At 42.8% G+C, this 23258-nt stretch overlaps 7 protein-coding genes across 14 annotated transcripts; 4 read left to right on the forward strand and 3 right to left on the reverse strand.

Annotated features, from left to right (window-relative positions):
• Positions 1-169: 169 nt before the first annotated feature.
• yip2 (yippee interacting protein 2) lies at positions 170-2566 on the reverse strand. Its single transcript, XM_065495564.1, has 8 exons — positions 2388-2566; positions 2054-2220; positions 1861-1992; positions 1547-1811; positions 1316-1491; positions 1061-1261; positions 449-603; positions 170-392 (listed from the first exon to the last, which is right to left on the reverse strand). Exons 1-8 carry the CDS (start codon positions 2404-2406, stop codon positions 308-310), a joined length of 1200 nt encoding a protein of 399 aa, XP_065351636.1. The 5' UTR covers positions 2407-2566; the 3' UTR covers positions 170-307.
• A 317-nt stretch (positions 2567-2883) lies between these two features.
• On the forward strand, positions 2884-6711 carry sav (salvador). Of its 3 annotated transcripts, none has more exons than XM_065495657.1 (10): positions 2885-3001; positions 3301-3454; positions 3507-3580; positions 3637-3903; positions 3961-4104; positions 4156-4261; positions 4830-5025; positions 5127-5305; positions 5962-6127; positions 6196-6710. In XM_065495657.1, the coding sequence occupies exons 2-10, from the start codon at positions 3367-3369 to the stop codon at positions 6311-6313; spliced, it is 1338 nt and encodes a 445-aa protein (XP_065351729.1). In that variant the 5' UTR covers positions 2885-3001; positions 3301-3366; the 3' UTR covers positions 6314-6710. The 3 variants fall into 3 exon arrangements, with proteins under 3 accessions (XP_065351714.1, XP_065351729.1, XP_065351721.1); XM_065495649.1 differs by having other exon boundaries at positions 2887-3001; positions 3952-4104; positions 6196-6709; XM_065495642.1 differs by having other exon boundaries at positions 2884-3001; positions 3952-4261; positions 6196-6711.
• A 773-nt stretch (positions 6712-7484) lies between these two features.
• Lst8 (MTOR associated protein, LST8) lies at positions 7485-10310 on the forward strand. Its single transcript, XM_065495668.1, has 7 exons — positions 7485-7647; positions 7714-7861; positions 7930-7981; positions 8052-8365; positions 8583-8785; positions 8849-8991; positions 9047-10310. Exons 2-7 carry the CDS (start codon positions 7724-7726, stop codon positions 9163-9165), a joined length of 969 nt encoding a protein of 322 aa, XP_065351740.1. The 5' UTR covers positions 7485-7647; positions 7714-7723; the 3' UTR covers positions 9166-10310.
• A 66-nt stretch (positions 10311-10376) lies between these two features.
• LOC135947098 (RNA-binding protein 4.1-like) lies at positions 10377-15280 on the reverse strand. Of its 2 annotated transcripts, none has more exons than XM_065495689.1 (6): positions 15123-15280; positions 14454-14683; positions 14095-14399; positions 13694-13963; positions 12876-12908; positions 10377-10491 (listed from the first exon to the last, which is right to left on the reverse strand). In XM_065495689.1, exons 1-6 carry the CDS (start codon positions 15130-15132, stop codon positions 10482-10484), a joined length of 858 nt encoding a protein of 285 aa, XP_065351761.1. In that variant the 5' UTR covers positions 15133-15280; the 3' UTR covers positions 10377-10481. The 2 variants fall into 2 exon arrangements, with proteins under 2 accessions (XP_065351761.1, XP_065351753.1); XM_065495681.1 differs by lacking the exon at positions 10377-10491 and adding an exon at positions 12073-12552.
• Positions 15281-15544: 264 nt separating this feature from the next.
• On the forward strand, positions 15545-20086 carry l(3)80Fg (dnaJ homolog subfamily C member 16 l(3)80Fg). Of its 2 annotated transcripts, none has more exons than XM_065495621.1 (11): positions 15545-15983; positions 16049-16254; positions 16318-16598; positions 16658-16838; positions 16894-17306; positions 17425-17627; positions 17684-17856; positions 18219-18446; positions 18493-18715; positions 18771-18902; positions 18985-20086. In XM_065495621.1, exons 1-11 carry the CDS (start codon positions 15762-15764, stop codon positions 19120-19122), a joined length of 2400 nt encoding a protein of 799 aa, XP_065351693.1. In that variant the 5' UTR covers positions 15545-15761; the 3' UTR covers positions 19123-20086. The 2 variants fall into 2 exon arrangements, with proteins under 2 accessions (XP_065351693.1, XP_065351702.1); XM_065495630.1 differs by having other exon boundaries at positions 15547-15983; positions 18505-18715.
• A 2-nt stretch (positions 20087-20088) lies between these two features.
• On the reverse strand, positions 20089-21157 carry LOC135947121 (MICOS complex subunit Mic10-like). Of its 4 annotated transcripts, none has more exons than XM_065495742.1 (4): positions 20998-21157; positions 20754-20801; positions 20455-20558; positions 20089-20386 (listed from the first exon to the last, which is right to left on the reverse strand). In XM_065495742.1, the coding sequence occupies exons 1-4, from the start codon at positions 21080-21082 to the stop codon at positions 20378-20380; spliced, it is 246 nt and encodes an 81-aa protein (XP_065351814.1). In that variant the 5' UTR covers positions 21083-21157; the 3' UTR covers positions 20089-20377. The 4 variants fall into 4 exon arrangements, with proteins under 4 accessions (XP_065351814.1, XP_065351796.1, XP_065351804.1 ...); XM_065495724.1 differs by having other exon boundaries at positions 20089-20382; positions 20445-20558; XM_065495732.1 differs by having other exon boundaries at positions 20089-20398; positions 20445-20558.
• Positions 21158-21335: 178 nt separating this feature from the next.
• Positions 21336-22997, forward strand: LOC135947113 (succinate dehydrogenase [ubiquinone] iron-sulfur subunit, mitochondrial-like). Its single transcript, XM_065495701.1, has 7 exons — positions 21336-21487; positions 21792-21922; positions 21977-22120; positions 22178-22373; positions 22433-22534; positions 22590-22712; positions 22773-22997. Exons 1-7 carry the CDS (start codon positions 21437-21439, stop codon positions 22875-22877), a joined length of 852 nt encoding a protein of 283 aa, XP_065351773.1. The 5' UTR covers positions 21336-21436; the 3' UTR covers positions 22878-22997.
• The last annotated feature ends 261 nt before the right edge of the window (positions 22998-23258 follow it).

Here is a 23258-nt window from a genome sequence, read left to right on the forward strand (position 1 = left end):
TTTTTTATTATTCGCGGAATTTTTGGGAAAATAGTATCGATCTCAATTTTGATGCTTTTTGCGCACGCGTTTTTATACCCTGCCAACAGAGGGCAGACTCTCTAATGCCCATTACCGAATTATTCTAAGACCGCAATGAGCTCAATTTTGTTGTAAAGGAAATAAAACATTGTTTTAGAAATATATAACAGTTAAAGATTTAATAGCATCAGTTCAACAGACTTTGAATTGAAAGTATTACATCAGAGCTAAAATAAGCATGAAGTCTTTTGCAGTTCAAAAGAGCATTTTTTAGACGAATCCAAAATTAGTGGATGCTCTCGATGAGCAAGGCGATTCCCTGGCCACCGCCGATGCAAGCGGATCCAATGCCAAGCTTTGCCTTCCTCCTCCTGAAAATTAATTATAATTATTTTCTCATGCCAAATAAATTATTTTGTGCTCTAGCCTCAATTCGTGGACAAGGTGGGCGGTGATCCTGGAGCCGGACGCGGCCAAGGGGTGTCCAAGGGCGATAGCGCCACCGTTCACGTTCAGCTTACTAGTGTCCAGCTTCAGTTCCTTGGCGCAGGCAAGGGTCTGGGCGGCGAACGCCTCGTTGATCTTTGAAATCAGGCAGTGATTTTATTTTTTCCAAGATACACCAGTTGTATAAGCCGCCAACAGATGGCGCCACCGTATACTTTTGTAATAAATTTAATTCTAAGGCATTTCCTCTGCGATTTCAGACTCAATCCTGCTACTGTGCTTTCTTCATTTAATATTCTTTTGACGTGCTGAAAACCAAAATCGGTTCAGCCTATTGCCGTAGAATCGTGAAAAACTATTTTTTGAATTATTATAAAATCTTTTCCAACGTTTCTACGGTGAATGGTTGGACTGATTTTGGTTTTCAGCACGTCAAAAGAAAGCATATTAAGTGAACAATGGACAGTGACATCAGGATTGAGTCTGAAATAGCAGCGGAAGTGCCTTAAAATTAATTTTATTATGTAAGTATACGGTGGCGCCATCTGTTGGCGGCTTAAAACACTGAAGGTTATTACAACTGGTGAATTACCTCGACGAGGTCGATGTCGGCCAGAGACTTTCCGGCTTTCTGCAGCAGCATGCTGATGGCGGGTGCAGGACCGATGCCCATGATGCTGGGCTCCACACCGACCACGCTGTATCCCACGAGGCGCGCCAGTGGCGTCAGGTTCAGCTTTGAGCATGCCTCCTCGCTCGCCAGAACGACGGCTCCGGCGCCATCGCACACGCCCTTAAGAATTTTTAAATTATTTTGGTCCCTCAAAGGAAAAAAAATGCAAATTACAGAAGCAGTTCCAGCAGTGACGGTTCCGCCCTTCTTGAAGATGGAAGGCAGCTTGGCGAGGCCCTCCTTGGTGGCCGCTGGCTTTGGGTGCTCGTCGATTTCGATGCTGACCTCCTTTCCCTTGACCTTGACGCTGACGGGGGCGATCTCAGCCTTGAAATAGCCGTTGTCTTGGGCTGAAGGAAAAGCGCTGTCAGTATTTTCGGTTTTAAATTTCCTCCAGAATGGTACCGTTCTTCCAACGCTGCTGAGAGCCGAGGGCGTATTCCTCGACCTGGTCCCTGCTGATCTTGTACTTTTCAGCCAGATTTTCGGCAGTGATGGCCATGGGCATCTTGCAGTAGGAGTCGGTCAGGCCAGCCCACAGCGAATCCTCCATGACGGGAGAGGCGCCAAGAGGAAGACCGAAGCGCAGTCCACGCACCATGTGAGGCGACTGGCTCATGTTGTCCACGCCACCAGTGAGGACCACGCCGGCGTCTCCGGCCGAAATGTTCTGAAAAATCACCTCAATTATCCATTTACACGAGTAGTATTGGAATTACATGGGCTCCATTGACAATGGATTGGAATCCTGAGCCGCACAGGCGGTTGACGGTGAGGGCTGGCTTTGTGATGGGCACTCCCACCCTGAGCGAGACGTGCCTGGACAGGTAGATGGAGTCGGTCGACGTAGCCTGCGAATTTTGAGAATCATGTAGATCAGCGCTCCTTTTAAGATCCTGTGTTACTACGCACGCCGAGAACATTTCCCACGATGACGTGGTCAATCGAGTCGGCCTTAACATTTCCAGCGGCGAGGGCAGCCTTGGCGGCCACCTCCTGCAGGTCAGCGGCGCTCTTGTTCACGAATTTGCCTCCGTAGGAGCCGAACGGAGTGCGCTTGGCAGCGACGATAAAAATACCTGCGAAGAAAAACACATTGAAAAAAAAATATTTTAAATTGTAGAGGCTTAAAAAGTAATAATATAAAATATAACTAAGTAAGCAGCCCTGCCTGCTTTAATGACTTGCGTAATGTTATTTTTATTACAATAATGACGACTTGTGATAGAATTTAAGCAACTCTCACCTTTGGTCAGAGAAGACATCTTCAAGCTGTAGACTCTGCACTCGATCTAACACCTTCTAATGCTGCCGTTACTTGCACAAATCAATTTTTTTATCTTCGGAACCAAGTGCGCTGGTCGCTGATAAATAGACAACCTTTGATCTTTGTCTTTCTTTAAAGGGACAGAGCACAGAGCAGGTGTTTTGACTGTTTTGCTTTTGCTAGCTGGCTGGCAGTGAACGAACACCGGCTCGGCAAATTAAACCGGTATTAAAAGTGGTCGTTCTGGTTTAACCTCCTGGCAAAAAGTTGGAGAATGTGATGAAAAATCAAATTTTGGTGCAAAACAAAGGTAAAAGCGTGAGAAGGCATGAAGCAGGTAAAATTAATAAAGGTATATTTCCACGATTCTGGGGTTACGTAAAATAGAAAAGAAACCGATTATGGTTCCGCCAGTTAATTTACCGACATCAGCCGGCGATCCTCTAGCGGCTGCTTTTGTAAACATTAAAAGAAACAAAAAGGAAAAGGACTGGATTTGTCAGAGGAAAACGGGATCGGTGTCTTGTCATTTTTTTCCTTTTTTAATTGCTGATTATTTTGTATTGCACTCTATCCTTGTGATAAGGATAATGGTATGTATAATCCATACACGTTTGTTAATATCATATTTTTGCCAAATTCAAATTTTGAAGCGAATATGACGTCTAAAAAGCATGTAAAACTCTATTACACGGCGCTATTAAATTTCTCTCGTTAAGCATTGAGGAAGTTGTTTGATTAATCACTCCTCAGGAATTCTTCCAGCGCTCAAATAAATATATAAACAATAAAATACACGGACGTGCGGGCAGACACGCTCTTTCGTTTTTAAGACAATACAATTTTGAAACAATATGAATGACTTAATTAATTATTATTAATTGTCTTTCAGCAGTCGAGCCTCGCCTTCGACCAAGCAACATCGGCGCTCTTTTAGACAACAAACCCTTGATCCAGAATGCTGTCCAGAAAAAAAGACACGCGTAAAATCAAGGAGGGTGTAGTTGGGAAGTACGTGAAGAAAGAAACCCCACCTGACCTACCTGGTTTGGCTGATAATTTCCTTAAAAAACCGTTTCAAAAAATATAATTTCGCAGTTACCAATGTGTGGACCAATGAGACGGCAAGCAAGAGGCCATCAGTGTTTCGACTGAGCAGCTTTCAGCAGCAGGTATAGCAAAATTAATTTAATCGAGCGTCCCTGAAACCCAATTGGATAAATTGCAGAATCATCCTAGTGGCGCAGTTCCTCAGCAGCGGTTCAGCGTGGGCCGGATGTCGCAGCAAACCGGATCTCTGAGCAGTCTGGAGGGTCGATTCACCCCGAGCAGCTCGATGCCCGACCTGGCCCAGCGGTTCAACAACCTGTCCATGGGGTGCGAGCCGTCGCCCCGAATGTCAGGCTCTGTCTACGGCGGAGGACTCGTGCCCTCCATGAGCCACACCTACATCAACCAGTACACTGGATCAGATTTCAGCCTCGATAGGCAAAGGGTGAGTTAGCCAGGATTATGGTAGTCTTTTTAATGATGAAGAATCCAGTCGTCGCAGGTGACACCCACAAATTACGTGCAAGAGATTCCGGAGCCGATCGACAGACGGTACACAATCCGACACGAACTGCCATACAGCGAAAACGCGTCGGCAATCTACACCAACCAGATTGAGGATTATGGCATTCCACCGTACCAACAGGTTTGGATTTATTTTTATTTTTATAGAATTTTATATTTTAATTTATTACAGATGCTCGCTCCCCTTGCCCCTGTGACGCTTCACCATTCTGCGCCAAACATGCATTTAGCTGGCGCGTCCACAGCTGGGGTGCAGCAAGATCCTAATAGCTCTCCAGGTATGAAGAAATCTTTTTCACTCTCATTTTGAACATTTTAAATTCTGTTATTTATTTAAAAAGAGAAATTGTAGCGAATTTTTGTTATTTGTTGTCTCTGAGAGCCATAAGGATCCGAGTTTACCTCTGAAAATCATATATATGAACAAAAACAATTTTTCTGAGATGATTCTAAAGGATCCCTAATAGCCAGTCGAAATTAATTTGAGAAAAATTTGCTCTATAGGAAACACTGGAAATTTAATTAGCTTTCTGAATGTAGAAAGCTTTGACGCTTCTATCAACTGGTGAATTTTAATGAGGCCAAACACAGACCCCTTTCGAAATTCTGCAATTTTTTTAATATAAAAAATTACTTTCAAGACTCAAAAGTACTATTTTTCATCTTTTCACTATCAAATTTTCATAATTTTGCTCACCACGGAAGTAATTAATTTCCTTTGCCCAAAAAATTGGAAAAATTGGATTTTGGGACACTGTCAGAATTATACGAAACAAATTGGTCGGCTTTGGTTAACTTTTCATTGGATATCATTTTTTAAATAAAAAATAGCTTTAATTCCACTAGGCCAGTTAAGCCAGGATAGTTCAGAAGAGCTGCCGCTGCCGCCTGGTTGGTCTGTGGACTTCACGATGCGCGGTCGCAAGTACTACATCGACCACAACACCAAGACCACGCACTGGAGTCACCCCCTGGAGAAGGAGGGCCTGCCAACGGGCTGGGAGCGAATTGAGTCGCACGAGTCTGGAGTTTACTACGTCAAGTGAGTTTCAAATCAACTGGTAAAATGGACAGAATCTGTAATTAATAATCCTTCGTCAATTTTTTCTTGTGTGATTTTGTGACCGTTATCTCTTCCTGCAGCCACATCACGCGGCAAGCGCAGTACGAGCACCCTTGCGCTCCGCACTACATCTACCAGACGGAGGTGCGGATCCAGACCAACCTCCCACCTAGGATGGTCACGCAGCTACCCCCACCGAGACACACGCACTTCCACCCGCACAGTGTACTAGTTCCTCCCAACCCATTCCTAAATCAAGGTAAGTCATCCGTCGATCCGTCATGGCAACTAAAACGTTGATGCTGGAGAAATTCATCAGGTGTGCTCAGTCAGCTCGGACGACGTTTTATTTTTTAATCTAAAAGAGCTGAAATTCGAATTATTGAACGGCTCGGCCCTAGGCAAATTTACTAAGGATGTTAGGGAAATTTTGATAGGGAAAATAAACAAGGGTTCGCATTTCAAAAAAGGTTTGCTGCGATTTTGCGCATTTTTATGGAAGATAAAAATTAAAAAAAACAGTTGTTTCACCAAAAGACCAAAAATTTAAACTCTCATCGTAATTGTCCAAAATTTCTGACTTTTGCGGGGTTAAATTGAGATAAATGCGGAAAAACCTAAAATTGGTGGTTTTCCAGCTGGTTTATAGCGCAAAAAACCGGTGGTACATTTTTTCGCATTGTTAAATTGGCGAACCCTGAAAATATCACGCTCTTGTACTTGTCTTCAAAATAAATAAACCTTTGTCCTATAAAAATTTCGTTATTAGCTATTCAAATTAATCTACGCAGAGGCGAGCCATTCAATAGTCCCAATTCCATAAAATTTCCTGCGTGCGTATTTAAATTTTTTTCTGTGCGAAGTGTTTTTCCGACAGACCATTAATTTGTTATGTTGATTGTGTTTATTTTATAGAAATCCCTCGCTGGTTGGTCGTGTACTTCATGGCTGCGCACGAGTTTGACCACAAGCTGCTGTGGGAGATGTTCAAGTTGTCGGACCTCGACAGCTTTGACGCGTATTTGAAGAGGCTTTACAAAGAGGGCCTCGAAGAAATAGTCATGAGATATGAAACGTACAGGTCAGCCTTTTTTTTAATATTTTATAATATATGCTAGGAGCGTTTGTTTCTAATTTTCCTGTTTGCAGATCGGCGTTGTTATGTGAAATGGACCGGAGACTGTCGGAACAGCATCGGGTGACAATCACCGAGATAGATTCCTTGAAAGAAGTGGCCTTGTCCCAGAATATCGAAACGAAAGTGTGATCAAGCAATTCTCTATTAATCTTAGCAACTAGTATTTGCGTATTCTGCGCAGAGCCAATAGCTATATAAATGATACATGTCATCGTGAATCACTCGATATACATATTATAGATTTTCTGAACAAATATTAATATTGTTCTTCGCGCACTCTGATATATATGATAATTCTATATTTTACTGTGAAGTCTTTAAAGAAAAAAAAACTGCAGCTATTTGTGAGTTAAAGACGGGCAGAAAGGTTTGCAGGAATCATTTAATTTATTTTTCCTGCCCATTTTATCGCCGTCCTTGTCCCTTGTAATTTTCATGGTGCTATTACATTTAATTGAAACTTCGAGCTTTAATTAAATTTGTATTTCAATCACTTCTGATTAAATTTACACAATTTCAGTACATATAACGATTTTTATTCAGCATCGCTAGGTTTAATCGGCTTAATCACTTCTACGTTGCTCTTGCCGAAACCGTCAAATGTGTGTACTGTAACAGTGCGGTTATTCATCTCTAGATACTGAGCCCACGCTTTCCCTGGAAAAGTCAAAAGTTGAAATCAGCACGAATTCAGCAGTTTCTTTCTTTCTCAAACCTGTGTTATCTTTGTTGGGTCGCTCAGATTTGAGGAATTGATATCCTATCAAGCAAAAAGCGTTCCAAGAGACAAACATGTACAGCAAAGATAGCTTCTCTTTCTTATTTATGGCAGACGTTACAGGAATTGGAGTCATCCGCCGCCGGAAAAATTTCCTCAATCCCTTCATCAGGCCCAGCATGATTTCTAAGGAAATTAATTCTGAAATAATGCAACACAAGTAGTATTAGTGTTATTTTAAATGAATACATTATACACAAATAAAAATCATGTAAAATTCGCGGAGTAAAATGATTAATGATGAAAATTCCAATTTTTTAGTTGTCTATTTGGTTTTAGATTAAAAAAATGTTGTGTTAAAAGGAGATATTTAGACAATTTTTTTACCAAAACCTTGCTCCTAAGTATTTCAAACAAAACCAAAGTTATGATCTTTCGTGTTTCGTGCTGCTGGTGCTGGCAGGAAACATTGTTTACTAAAAATAATAATCCATGGTGTCGGATCAGATGTTTGTTTGCATAATTTTGTTTTGCGGTCGCACTGGTGGCAGCACCAGAGAGTAAAAACATCTGACAAAACAAAAGAGTCACGCCTCCTCTCTCCTGACGTTTTGTCGATAACCATACGCAGGGGATCGCATTGCGGTCTCGCCTTTTGATGATTTTCGAAATATTCGACAAGTATTTTGTTTTCCTTTCAGTTTTTGTGATTATCCAGCTGCTATTCATTCTTTGAATCCTGAAGGTAGGCAATTCTGTCGTGCGTTTATCATACACAGACGTCTTAAAGACTTTGACATTTTATTCGCAGCGCGCGCGAAATGATCGGCGGCGAGGAGGGCTGCGTCGGCGACTCGAGCGAGACGGTGATTTTGGCCACGGGTGGCTACGACCACACCATCAAATTGTGGCAAGCACACACTGGCAACTGCCAGAGGACTCTCCAAAATCCAGAATCTGTAAGTGGGTCGGCAGGAAAATTTATTTTTATTTCAAACATAAAAATTCGCAACTCTTTTGTTTGCAGCAAGTCAATGCACTTGAAATAACTCCAGACCGACAGCGCATTGCGGCAGCAGGTACGTGCATTTTTTATGTTTTGCGCATGTCCTTTGGTACTTCGTTGTTAATTTATTCATTCCACCGTAGGCTACCAGCACGTCCGCATTTACGATATAAACGGCTCGATCAACACCGCAGCCGTGAACTGCGAAGGCCTAACCAAAAACGTAACGTCTGTCGGCTTTCAAGAAGATGGCAAGTGGATGTACACCGGCGGCGAAGACTGCAGTGCCCGCATTTGGGATCTGCGCAAAGGCTCCATGCAGTGCCAGAGAATATTCCAAGTTTCGGCGCCGGTCAACTGCGTCTGCCTGCACCCGAACCAGGCTGAACTGATCGTTGGCGACCAGAGCGGCATTATCCACATATGGGACCTGAAAACTGACCACAATGAGCAGCTGGTGCGATCAATAAAATGTTTTATATACGAGATCAAGCTTGTAAAGCAGCTAATAGAGCGCCAATGGCGATCGCGAAATTTTATCAGAAGTATATGCGAGAATCGGGTATTTTTTTCTCGAATCTAAATAAAATCGCCACGATTTTTGCTCAACAAATTTAATATATTAATTTTTCTCTGGGAGCAGTCAATTAATATATTATTTATTCTTATTCTAGATCCCCGAGACGGATGCTGCAATTTTATCAATGGCCGTGGACCCACTTGGATCATTCCTGGCAGCAGTGAACAACAAGGGTCGCTGCTTCATTTGGGAACTGGGCGGTGGCACGACCGAAGAGCCGACGCGTCTCATCCCCAAACACAAACTGGAGGCCCACAAACGACACGCCCTCAAGTGCCGATTCAGTCCGGACTCTCAGTAGGGCGAGCCGACTATTTACGCGTTTGTTTTCTCAAAATTTTATCGATTTTTATTTTTCAGGATGCTAGTCACTACCTCTGCAGACCAAACGGCGAAGATTTGGGGGACGGAAAAGTTCGAAAATCCGCAGGAGCTTACCTGCGATGCCCAGCGCTGGGTCTGGGACGCTGCCTTTAGTTTGGACTCGCAATACGTCGTCACAGGTTGGCTCAATTTTTTAAAATTACTTGGTAAATTCTATAAAATCGATGGTTGCAGCTTCCTCGGACGGCGTGGCTCGGCTGTGGGACGTGGCTGAGGGATCAATTAAGAGGGAGTACACTGGCCACCAAAAGGCTATCACCGCCTTAGCTTTGGAGGACGTCGCCAGGGATTAAAACATATTTGAACTCTTGATAATGTGCACTCACTCACTCACTCACAGCTTCATTGCAACAACGATTTCAGCATTGGACGTGACTGAAATTCGGTTTACAAACCTTCGACGATCATATCAATGTGAAAATCGCATTCTGCAACATGCCCAATTGAATGATAACGTCTGACAGCTTAATTTCGGAGCTTTGCACTGTCAGGAGGCGACGTGCTCAACTGTTTTTCACTTTCTTTGAATGCTTCTACTTCCGAGACATATGTTACGATTAACCACGACACCAATAGAACCAAAATAAGAATTCGCCTTTGACAAAAGAACCAGTTCTGATTCACATATATTAGATACATAGCTTAGTAAAATTCCTTGAGAACGTTGAACATTTAGATAATTTTAACGTATTTGATCTAGATTACACACTACTTAGCCTTACTTAAAAAAATAGTAACAATAGAACATGCATTTCTCGAGAAAAATGGACCACCTTAACTTCTTCAAAAATCAAGTTTCCCTTAAATATCAAGAATTTGAAAAACAAAAGAATGTTGCTTGCCTAATATATAATGACAACCCTGAAATGAAAATTGAATATTAAAGACTTGCTGCTGTTATCCTTCAGATTAAGTTTCAACTTCAATTATTCCGCTTTTCATTTACCCAATCACAGTTTCTGCAAAATCCAGGGTTCCGAAAACCCGGGTTTTTTAATTTTGCGCAACCCACTTGGGTTTTAGCGATTTTCCAGATTCACTGAATTTTTTAAGAAACATCCCCCATTCCCCAGGGCTTGCCAATTTCGCAATGCGCTAAACTTCGGCATTATTTTTTGTAAAAAAAACACCCTTTTTGGGTTTTTCTTAATTTTTTTTTAATTTTTATAAACAATTTATTGTTTTTTCGCCTGGGAAAAACTGAAAAAACCCAGGTCGGTTTAAAACGGGTGAGCATAATTCTGAACCCTGATTAAATAATTTCATTTGCATGAGCAGACCTGGATGAAAACATCATCATTCACAGCTTTATTGGAGCCAAGGAGCAATAGTTGTATAATTGTAAAAGTTGATGAGGCGAATGATTCCTATATTGCCTTTAATAAAACCTTAGCACTGAAGTCTTCGCAAACTTAAAATAAAATTGTTGTTCAATTTACTTGTTGATTTCAATCCTTCAAAAACTGATCAAAGGTAGAGGGTGTTGGGGCGAATGGAAACCACGTTTTTAGTTGAATAAGTATAAAAAATATATTTTTAAAAATCTTAGAATCTAGTATCACAGGCGATTCGCAGTCAGTCATCTCCAAGGGGGCGAGCCGCAGCTTACTTAGTAGAGGCTGAAATGGAAAAGATCTGAGATTAGAGAAACAAAATATGATTTAAACTCTGGAATGGCTATTTCGCCATTATTACATCGGGCTACGGCAAGAGTCGGACCATAGGAGCTGTTCGCATGTATTTGGTTGAGCAGGGCAATTATTGACTGATTGTGAGCGGACCACCGCAAAGGGTCCTCGTGAAATAAAGAGCCGCGGTTTTTGCACGGTGGCGGCACTTCGGATATTTTCGGTGAGACACATACTAACCTTCGTTCGATCGCACACCAAGCAAGGGCTCGTTCGCTAGCCCTCCTCAAGAGACGCACGCAGATCCTCCGCTTACTCAACGAATCGCACGAGGATCTTGACGCTGATTTTGCTGACAGCCTGTCGGTGCGCACCCTCTCCCCATCTTTTTTTTAACCCTCGCAGAGACTTTTGGCCATTTTCCGCGAGAATTTTTTTATTTAGTAGAATTGATTGAATTTGTGACTTTTGCTTGAACCACCCGATTATTCTACGAAAGAGGATAGATACTGACTGACAATGAGGGATTAAAGTGGAATGATAGTGATTATTTTATTTTAAAATTGTTTTTCATTTACTTCTGACCAAAAAAACAATTTTTTGAATTTTACAAGTTACGCCCTCTTGAGGAAAGGAAATTAATTGCTTTCGGGGTTAGAAAAGCTATGGAAATTTAATAGTGAGAAGCTAAAAAATTGTACTCTTGAGATTTGAAAGTTATTTTTAATTTTTTCAAAAATTGCAGATTTTCGAAAGGGGTCTGTGTTTGGCCTGATTAAAATTCACCAGTTGATTGTAGCGTCAAAAACTGCCTATATTCAGAAAGCAGATTAAATTTCCAGTTTTTTCCTATTGAAAAAATTTTCCTCAAATTGACTTTTTTCGCACAAAATTCGTCTGAAAATTTCAACTGACCTTTAAAATTTTTGGGAAAATAAAAATTAAGTTAATTTATTCGATAATCATCTCAGAAAAATTCCTCTTTTCCTTTTAAAAATTTCTATGATTTTCAGAGGTAAACTCAGACCCCTATGGCTATCAAACTCACAGGAAAATCCCTATCATTCCTCTTTAATTAAAATCAATTAGATGAATGAACATCATTAAAGGAATATATTTTTCGGGAAGTGATAAAATTTGAGTTAGCGAGCCTGTTTGATCGCATTGTGAACTCCCGAAATGAAAATTCGGCAACCATTCAGTCAACGAGGAGAATACTTGAATATTTTTTGTCGTTTTGTTTTTTAAAATGCTCCCAAATAAATTTCGTTATTCGACAGTAAAATTTGAAGACGCAGTTAAATGTCGGAGACACTTCACTTCACCTTTTGCCGATGCGAGTTACATCAGCAGATATTTGCAATGAAATGGATCGGCATTTTCTGTAAATTCTCGCACTCGGTTACCGTCGCAAATGCTCGCAGAAGCGCAAGAGTATCTATCCACAAAAACGGTCCTCGCATCAAGTCAACTAATAAAAAATGGCACTGCTTCCTGTTTTTTTTTTCAACCCATTCAAAGCTTTAAAAAATCACCAAGAAATTTGGCGGAGATCCAATGAAAAATTTAAAGTCAAGAGTTATAGACGATTATGATAATTTATTACCGCATCCAAACGCAAATTCTTTACATTTGTGATCAATGGTGTCTAATTAGAACATAAATAATTACTTTTGATACTGCAATGTATTCCTGAATAAAGATCAGATCACACGGCTATAAAAGCTTAAAAAGTAACACCTAGTGAGGCAGAGACGGCGTGGGGGCCGCTCGCTCGGGAATAATCAGAATGTTCTCTGCGATTGGCAGGCAAACACTAAACTTCTTCTTGTTATTAGTATATTGTGACAACAACAGGATTGTACGCATTTGATCGACTAAATGAATAAATCGGTGAATGTTTGGAAAAGTGAAAAAGTGGCTCGCGCGCCTCAAGACGGGTTGACACGCAATTCGGCAGCAAGCTCGCTCGCATTTTCTTCGACGGGGCGGCGGGCGGCCTAGTAACGTCGAGGCGGCATGTCCCTCTCGTGGGGAGCTGCAGGTGGGTAGCTACGAGTAGGAAAACGCATTCGCATTATTAGACAGCAGCATCTCGTCATAAACAAATCAGTCCACACAGGTACGCTTGTGGCGAAGGAAAGAACCAAACGCACGCGAATAGACTGGCAAGCGCGCGCACTCAGCACTCGAGTCACGACACTTATATTTATACTTCTTATATTATTTAGACTTGACGCAAACGCAACGAGTTTGGAAGGCAACAAGTCGTGTTTCTTTCGAAGCCGAATTACTCGCACGAATTTACTCGCACGCGCAAATTCGAATCCTAAGGATACTGGAGTCAAGTTTCTGTTATCGCTTTGGATGCTTACCGTCTGTATGGGTCAGCAGGTGCTCTGTCGTATCTGCAACAAATTTAAAAACGGGTTATTTAATTTGAAAGCCTTTGAAATCAATGATTGTTTGAATTAGATCATGCTGGTGAGGGCAAGTTATTTAAATTAAAGTGCAAAAACACAGCAGTAAGAAAGAAAGGGAGATGTTTCCTTTGACTTTTGGCACTGAGGTTTTTAAAATTAAAAAATACTATATTTTATGGCAGGTTTTTTAAGTGCGTGAAACTGAAATGTTTGACGTTAAGACAGCCAAAGATGGGGGCGTAACCGAGGGAATATAATACGGCAGAATGGAAGAAAAGAGTGCACTGCTTGCCATTCATAGGGGGCGTGGCGCGTTGCCATGTTGTATTCCCTCGGTTACGCCCCCTCTTCAACCGCCGAATTTGGCTGTTTTCGGTTTCAAAGAGGAGGGCGTAACCGAGGGAATACAATATGGCGGCGCGCCACGCCTCCTATGAATGGCGAGCAGTGCACTCTTGCCTGGCATGTCCGCGTTTGGTTACGCCCCCCTCTTCGATGGCCGATTTAAGCTGTTTCGACGCCAAACATTTCGATTTGACGCACACCAAAAATTCAGCCATAATATCTAGTATTTCTTTAACAGCAAAACCCGGATGAAGGAAACATCCCTGATCCAGCACTGATTTTCACTCTTTCTACACACATATTTGCAATAACAATAGCTCAAAATTGGTAAAATTTCGTTATTACATTCGTTTAAATGAAGGCACTAACAGCAAACAGAAAAGTGAGTATTACAGTTCCCTGAACAATAGGATTTGAAAACTCACCCTCCGCCCATGGCGTAGCCACCAGCAGCTGGCGGCGGCGTCCTACGCGTGTAGGGGTCGGCGGGTGGTCTCGCCTCGTACATGGGGCGTCTGTCGTAGGCTCCGGCCATGCTGGCCTGCGGTGCCACGGCCGGTCGCTCGGCGTAGGTGCGACTCATGTCGCCGTAGCCGTTGGCCGGGGGTCTGCGGTCGTATGCCGGCGCCGGCGGCCGTCCCATCATGTCAGCAGGGGCGCGCTCAGCCTCGCGGGCTCCCCAGCCGCCCATTTGCCTGTAATTCCGGTCCTCCTTATAGCCTTTTCCGTCTTTTAGCGAGGTTTTAATTCTACTACTAAACGTGCATTAAAAATATCCGCCCGAGAAATAATGCCCTGGATGGCCAGTTACTGACGAGGCGCATACCTTTCCCTGCCAGCCATCATTGTCTGCGGCTGTCTGCCCGCACCGTAGCCGTAAGCCTCGTAGCCGTTGGCGCCCCTGTCGTAGTCCTCGTAGCCGCCGGCGCCGTATCCGTTCCTGGACGGTGGCGGGCCGCTGGGAGGACCGCGCCGTTCGTACTCCCTCGGGAGCTCCCTGGTGTAGGGGGGGCCCCTGCTCGGGGGACCGCCTCGCCCGCCGAAGCCGCCTCCGAACCTGCCCCCTCCACGGCCTCCTCGCATGGGACCACCGCCGCGGCCTCCGCGTCCGCCCTTCTTGCCTGTTGATTGCTGCCGACAAAAAATAATTTATCTTTTTTAATTTCTCATATTCGTTTTAACTACCTCAACACTGATTTGCGACCCCATGAAGTTGTAGTTGTCGAGATTCCTGATGGCCTCAAGGGCCATTTCCTCCGACTTCATGTGAACGAATCCGTAGCGGTTCAGGATGTCACACTCGGTGACCTCGCCATAGCGCTCAAACAAGCGTCGCAGCTCGATTGGGTCAGCGTTCTCAGGAAGCCGGCCGACGAAGATTTTGGTCAGAGGTGGATTTGCCCCAGTGCAGATTTCTGTTAATACAATAACCAAAAGAAACAGACCATTATTAACCCCTTCGATTTGTGTATGATATCTAGTTCATAAAATTGTGCAAACAATAATTATATTCACAGAAAGTTAATGGGATTCCCACAATTTGTATGTACACAAAATGTACACATGATAACATCACAATACCAGAAATAATGCCATTAACTCTTAAGTATGTTTAGAAAAATTATGTTTGCACTTGCAAATTATCATTCTTAATCGATTGGAAATAAATAGAAAATCAAATTATCAGGGTATAATATGGCCACCACTATGTATCTCCTATGCCAAACCCGGCTTTTGGCAAACAACCAGCAGTTTTTCCAAAAATGGCTGTGTGTCGGTGTTTATCTCTCCGCAAGATTTGAGGTACAATATTAGCTATTTTCAAAGCTAAAACAATTAAAAAGTTTCCCTTACCAACACTCATGATTCAACCACGTTCCTTCCAGTTCCTGCAAGAGAAATATTTCCAAAATTTGTTTTTTCCGGTTGCCGCTGAAAGCCAGTCTCGTCAAGCGTCTCTATGTTGACTATGGCGTCTGCGTTTTGCGTCCTTTCAACTTAACCGGAAGTTCCACGAAACGCCGACTCGCACTCGCACCTACCTGGCGCCGCCGACCTACTACAGCAGTGCAGCATTTGAGCATTGAGCATTCTCATTCTGATAATTTCCTTTTATTCGCCCTTTACGGTTTCAATCGACATTGGTCTGGGTCAGCAGGATTTTATTTATTTTATCGTGTTTAAATTTCAAATTTTTATTTCGATGCGATGGGAAAATTTCGAGTTAGAGTTGTGAAAAATCTATAAAATTGTATTATTCAAAAGTTGGCGCATAAAATAACATGTCTGCGCAGAGTGACGTACTTCCGTTCGCCGCAAGAACAACAAAAAATTCTTGTTTTCATTGACAGGACGGAGGTCCGACGTTTTTTTGACAATTTTGCCTTCACAGTTTTTTTTCCGGCCGCTATTTTGGACAAAAATGGCAAATATTAGCCCCGCTGTCTAGTCGCCCGCGCGGAGTTCTTCAGAGCGAAACCCGTTGTTGTCAACATGAAGTGGAAGAATTGGTTCTTTTTGACCTGCTCCTTGCTGGCCTTGGGTCTCGCCCTCGGACTCCGGAAGGACCCGTACGAGATTCTGGGCGTCAAGAGGTCTGCTGCCAGCCAGGAAATTAGAAAAGCTTTCAAGCATTTGGCGAAGGAATGGCACCCGGACAAGAACAGCAACCCTGAGGCTGAAAATAAATTCGTGGAAATCACGGAAGCTTACGAGGTTAGAAATAATTAAAATAATCAATTTGTTTTTTAATTCAGGGAATGACGGTTTGCTTTGATTAGCTCCTGATGGACCCAGAAAGAAGGAAAAAGTTTGACAGTTTCGGTATAACTGAAGACGCCCCAGCCTTTACCAACAAGCCTGATTACAGCCAGTACAGGAGGTTCGATCCTTTGGACGACCTCTTCGGTTTCCAGGGTAGCTCCTTCCGCTTTCATTATCAAGACAGAGACATAACCATCTTCCACAAACTCAGTGTCACAACCAAGTATGTTCTATTTTTATTTTGTAGCGTAAGAGGTGCTCAACATAATCTAATCGAATTTTGCAGAGCGTACGAGAACCACTTGGTCCCCAAAAGCTACCGCACGCCGTACTTGATCTTGTTTTATTCCGACTGGTGCTTCGCGTGTTTGCAAATGGAACCGATCTGGAGAAGAATCATGGAAGAACTGGAGCCTATCGGGGTTGGCGTCGCCACCGTCCATTCTGAGAACGAACCTCTGCTGGTGAAAAAGGTCGGGGTCAGCTCGTTGCCTCTGATGGTTCTCCTGATGGACGGCAAGGCCATGCACTACAAGGAGTCGCTCTTCAGCGTCCAGAAAGTAGTTGGTAATATAAATGTTTTACAGATTTAATTTCAAGCCACTGAAAATAATTTTTTAATTTAGAATTCGTGAGGAGCAAGTTCCCGTACAAGCTGGTGCAGCCGGTCAATGATGAGAACATTGAAATGTTCCTCAACTCGTGGACCGACAATCGGGTGAGGATTCTCATCTGCGAAAATCATGATTCTGTGCGGCTCCGTTACATTCTGATGGCTTATTACTACAGAGACAGAGTGGCCTTTGGGTATGGATGTTGTTCTAAAATGAACTGCAGTGGCTCTATTTATCAAATTCCGCAGATTCGTCCAAGTCAAGTCGTTGCATGCCAAGGAGGTGGTCCAGCGATTCAAGGTGCCGCTGGATAAAGACACCTTGCTGCTGTTCAACGAGAACACCGAGCGACCTGTGGCCAGTCTGAGCATGCCAGACATTCCGGTCAAAACCATGCACGACATCATCAGCAACAACAAATACCTCTTATTGCCCAGACTCTCGTCTCAGGCAATGTTTGATGCGTTGTGCCCGCCTGACTCAGCGCGGCCGCGCAAAAGGCTGTGCGTCATTTTGGTCTCGCAAAATACTCCTTACCACGATGAGCCTCGACAAGTCCTTCGCCAGTTTGCCCAGGAAACTTCCTACAGCACCGAGAGAGTTCGATTCATGTACATCTTCAAGGAGAGACAAACTGACTTCATCAGCGCGTTGACATCTGGTACGATTTTCCCTATTGTCTCATTTATTTATTACTCCCCATGGTTTAATTTGAGCGCCATTAACGAAATGTACCAGGCTATAATTAAAATTACAGATTCTCAATTTTTTAATTCCAGGCCAAAACAGTCCTCCTGAGCCGACTCTTCACGTTGTCATCATCTGGCGGTGCGACTCAAAACGCATCAAGTACGACTGGCTGCCTGAGGACTGGGGCAACTCTGAACAACCGCAATGGAACGCGACAAGAGAGCGGCTCAGCACGACCATCCAGCGCCTCTTGCAGTCTGCCGACGCGCTCAGCTACGAGGCCATAGTGCAGGTTGCTCTCTTGAACCCTTTTAAAATTGCAGAATTAAGAGATTTGTCTATTTGCAGGAGCTTATTGATGAGCATGCGCAGGGAATGGTCGGACGCATTCTGAACAAAATCTTTGTGGCTTCTGAGTATTTGAGGGACAACGTGACTAAGGAGCAACTGCTGCCCGCGCTCTCTGTCGTCGGCACTGTTCTGTTCATTGTTGTCGCCGGCTACTTCATGGCCTACCTTGTGTAAGCTTTTGTTCTAATTTTCCCATCAAATTCCTTTGTCACTACTGGTTATGAACGGTTTTTACCGCTCAATTTTTGCTCGAGAAATGGAAGAAATGAATTTATTCCTTTCCCCTGTGAAAATCTAAAATTTGCAGTTGGAGTTGTCAAAATTTCCTCTACTGTGCAGATTTTATTTCTTTTAAATTGCCAATTTCATCTGCTTCAATTTCCCCAAAAATTACCACTGCACTGCATTTAAAAAAAATGGTTGCATTTTTTTCAATTTATCCCACTAAGAATTTGGTTAGTACCAAGAAAACTGCGTGCGACGGACCTTGTTCTTGTAAATTTAATCATGGACTTTTCTTTACGCTGAACAGACGTCTTGAGGAGGAAAAAATCGCAAAGAGCAGCTCGAACGGCATGTCCGGCGGCAAGTTAAACAACACGCAGCAGCAACTGAAGCTTCACGAGCTGCGGCCAGAGACCTACAACGGCATGGTGCGCCTCCTGAAGCCTGGCTGCAGAACCATCGTGCTGCTGGTGGACCAAGAGTCGCGCAAGGAGCTGCTGATCAAGTTCCACAAAACCGTTTGGCCGTACAGAAAGTGTGTTTGAGTCTAAGCCATCTTGATTCGATGGAAAAGTGACCAGTCTGTCTGGCAGGAACAAGACGCTCATGTTTGGCTACCTGAACCTTGAGAAGGGCCTCGAGTGGTACAAGCGGCTGCTGATGCTGAGCTTGCCTGAGCCGCGAGACCTGAACATCAACCCGAAAAACTGCATTGGAACCGTCATTTCGCTGAACGGACACCGCAAGTACTTCTGCATGTACCACGCCAAGCACCCTGAGAGCATGAAGGGCAAAGGATCAAAGGTGGGTACTTCAGCAGCCTTAAATGTTTCATCTCTAATAATTCGATTTTCACCAGCGCATGGCTAAAATGACCAAACGAATCAGCAACTACGAAGCTGGAACAAACGGGGCGTTCATGGGCTTTGAAACCTCGGAGTCTGAAGACACAGAAAACTCTGATTTGGAGCAAGGACCCCCAGTGAAAAATGTGAGTGCGCATTCAATTAACAGTTTCCCCTAGCACCCCTAGGATTTGGGATATTTATTTTACAAAACCATATGTTCTCCAGGGAGTGAACAGCGACAGATACAGCAACGTGGTATTCAAGGAAAATTTACTGGATGGCCTAGCGAATTGGCTTGACCGTCTCTTCGAAGGCAGCACATATCGCTACTACATCAATTACTGGCCGGATTTTCCCAACTAAGAATCAGACGAGGAGCAGGGGACGTTCCATCGCTGTCGATTTTTCATTACAGTTATGATTTCAAGACTGTTGGGCCGATTTGGCATCCAAGAAGTAAATAGTCAACACAGGTATACTAACATGTGTCATAGGAAAAACGTACTTGCGTTCCCTCAAAAAGCGCACCGCAGTAGCGTGTAAATCAAGGCAGGCGACGGAGCTGGTTTTTTGCATTTTTTATTTCCCACCTCAGGGTCAGAGGAGTGGACGATTCAAAACTCGGAATGCAGAGATTGAGGTCCGATTTTTTTACTGTTCATATCCTCTGTCATTCTTGAAGCTTAAGTTTCATTGTGCCATTGTTATTACTATTTTTTCCCTTACAAATCGTTATCATGATAATTGCCTTTGCAAACTTGACGAGTTAAAATATTGTGATTAAAATTCATGTCTTGATCCCCGCTGGACACTGAAATGATGTTGTGATTTTACGTGACTTGAGTTGTTGTTGTTGTTGGAAAATGATGTTTAAAAAACGAGGATCTCCGCTAACCGATCAAGTTAGTCTTAAATACATCGCCAATGACCGCCCTGATGCTCACACTTCTTTCTAGTCAGATGAATTGCTTATCAACTCTTAAGACGCGTTAATCGCTTTGAACGTGTGCCAATTTCTTTCCTTGTTATGTCATTTAATTGAGAAAATGAGAAGCAAACCAGGCATCGGATTCCTCACAATTTAAGTTACTCGTTATGGCTTTTCCGTAAACTTGCTCTCTCTATCTCTTAAACTTAAATGCACAGATTGACGAAGAAGGTTTCAGTTAAAAACTAAGAATCAAACCTCACTGATTAGCCTCTAAAAAAATAACTAGCTAAGAGAATTATATATGATAAACCTGACATTTTACTTGCCAAAAAGGCGACGATGAATGTTTTTCTAATATTCCTGGAATCATACACAATAAACAAGATAAAATCCAAATGCGTGTTTTACGTTTTTAATTAACACATTAATCAACAGGAACAATAATGATTTTTACACTTGCAGAAGATGTGTGCCTAAAATTAAATAATCTAAACCCAGTTTAAAATCATGGTTGTCAATCGAAACTGCTGCTGCTGCTGAGACAAGGAGCTGTTGAAAATTAATGCGCGCATTTGAAACAATTACTATGGATCGAATAACTTGTTAATATAGCAAATTTATTCTAGGCTTCGCTCCGCAGGTGGGAAAGTCTGTCAAGCTGAAGCCGAGCCTCTCGCCACTCATTCTCTAGACTGCCTGCAAAAATCACTGGTTAAATTATCACTCTCCGTCAGGGCGAATTTAGAGCACACACGTTACTGGACCTTCGGTCTACTGGATGCTGTTAATCTGTTGAAATCCTTGGAGCAGTTGGCCCAGGCTATTCCGATTCCGAAACCTCCGCCGAGAATGATTGGCCAGCGTCGTCCTATTAATTAATAATGAATTAATATTCATTCACGGGGCAGCTAGTGGACTAGGGATACATACTAATAAATTCCTTATTGTGAACTAGTTTTTTATGCTACACATAGATAGTCTCATTAGACTGTTATGTTTTAAAAAGATATTCTATGATGATAATATATGTGTTATTGTTATAAATGACACTGCCTGTACTTACGCTTGAAAAATAGGAGTGAAAAGACAGAACCAAGTGCGAGGCCTCCTCCTGCAATCAGGAATATCAAATTAGTAAAGCAAACACTTCAAAATCAGAAGAATATTTTGCATAAATGTCAGCCGGGTAGACAGATTGCGAAGGAGCTTCAGGAACAACAATGAAAACTTCGCGATTTCCGATTTTTCGACGAATTAAGCATTTAAATTTTGAGCACAGGAGCACGTAGCGTGAAATTATCGCTCACCGAATTTGATCAGGCCGTCAGTAACGCAGTTTTCGGCGCTTTTTCCGAAATCCAGCTCTGGGGTCGGCATGGTGACAGGTGCCATCTTTTAGAAAGACAAAAACTGCGAATTTCGTTTGTTTCTTGTTCAAAAAAGGGCGGTTATGCGATTGTTGCTCTCTCTGCAGGTTCTTTGTTGTGATTGTTGATGGTTTGTTGAATACTCACCAGATGTCCACGAGCGCAGCGAACTGCAAACAAGCAGCCAAGACTAGAAAGAACGCCATTTTTATTTACAGGATTAATCTTTGAAATCTGTTACAACTAGTATACAAACATGGCGTTCGTTTGAGGTCTGGAAAAATATTTTAAATAGCAAAATACACTAGGCAGGCCCCCGGAATCACAGCTCACAGCTGGCAGAGTTGGTTTTGTGGTCTCAGATTTGACGATTTTCGCGATGGCTAGCGAAATGCTGCTGCAAAAAGCTTGCCGTGGATTAGCTCTTCAGGTTTGGCAAATGTTTAATAACCTTACAAGTTCTAACGCTTGAATCTTGATGTTAATTATGTATATAACATAAATGGTAGGGTTAAAAAATTCAATCTTTTACTATCAATCAAATTTTTAAGGGCTTCCATTAAAGGTCTTTTTTCTTCTACGTCGTTGAATTATTTCATGCTATAAATGATGGTGTAATTATTAAAATTGCTTGAATTTTATAATCCTAAATATTGGAATAGAAAACTGCGCACCATTACGTGTTACATAACAGATAATTTTGACACACCTTCACCAACCATAAATTTTTTCAGGCTCGAGGAATTCACGTTTCGGCCGCTGCGAGTTCTGCCGCCCGTACAAAAAAGTTCCAAATCTATCGATGGAACCCGGACAAGCCGAACGAAAAGCCTTCCATGCAAGAGTACGCCGTGGACCTCAACAAGTAAAATAATTCGCTAAATTCTCACCGGCAGAATTTTAACAGAGTGTGTTGCAGGTGTGGTCCAATGGTCTTGGACGCCCTGATTAAAATAAAAAACGAGGTCGATCCCACCCTGACCTTCCGCAGGTCGTGTCGTGAGGGCATTTGCGGCTCTTGCTCGATGAACATCGGCGGAGTCAACACCCTCGCCTGCATCACGTATGTCATTCCCGTTTAACTAGGGCGTTCGAAGAATTCCTCAATTTTTTCCCGCAGCAAAATCGACGACAACCTGTCCAAGCCCGCCAAGGTGTACCCTCTGCCGCACATGTACGTGGTCAAGGACCTGGTGCCTGACATGAACAACTTCTACGAGCAGTACAGGTCCATTCAGCCCTGGCTGCAGCGCAAGGACGAATCTCGAAAGGGCAGCCAGCAGTACCTGCAGAGCGTGGAGGACCGGCAGAAACTGGTCCGAGATTGTGATTTGACTTGAAATTCAGTTTTTTTAAATTAAATTTTGTCCACCAGGATGGACTGTATGAGTGCATTCTGTGCGCTTGCTGCAGCACATCGTGCCCTTCGTACTGGTGGAATGGAAACAAGTATCTCGGCCCTGCTGTGCTCATGCAGGTAATTTCCCATTCGACGCCAACAACTTGTACCTGACGAAAGAGGCGTTTTGCAGGCCTACCGGTGGATCATTGACTCGAGAGATGAGGTGACTGCCGAGCGCCTCGACCGGCTCAAGGACCCCTTCTCCGTGTACAGGTGTCACACCATCATGAACTGCACGAGAACTTGCCCGAAGGTTTGTCTATTAAATGAATCCAACCTCCGCTTTAATATATGTTAATTTTCTCACATTCAGGGACTGAACCCTGGCAAGGCGATCGCGGAGATCAAGAAGCTCTTGGCCGGAATCAGCAAGAAGGGTACCCCCGGCTTGGACACGACTGCGTTGCAACGACAGTAATTCACCAAATCTTACCCGTGTTGTAGATATTAAAACTGTTGTAAAGATTTTAATTATGGTGCGAAGGAGAAACAACTACTGTCGTTAATTATAAAACATAAACACAATTGCTGAGTAATATTATATTGGTGTTATTAACTATATTAAAATCATCTGGGTCAGAATGCTTGAATCTAAAAGGAGAATTCAATGAGTTCTTCATAAAAACATTTTATTGGAAGAACGTTAAGTTTCGATTATTATTCATCAAAGAATTTTTCAACAAAAGTCGTTAGCAGCCGCCATTCTTGACTTAATTAAATTACAGTGTTTAAAATTATGAAAATATAGTTAGTTGTTGATAAAATTTAGTGATTTCATATTTCCGCGCTTATTTTTAAT

This window comes from Cloeon dipterum, chromosome 1, assembly GCF_949628265.1.
Source record: "Cloeon dipterum chromosome 1, ieCloDipt1.1, whole genome shotgun sequence".
Classification (NCBI taxonomy): Eukaryota; Metazoa; Arthropoda; class Insecta; order Ephemeroptera; family Baetidae; genus Cloeon; species Cloeon dipterum.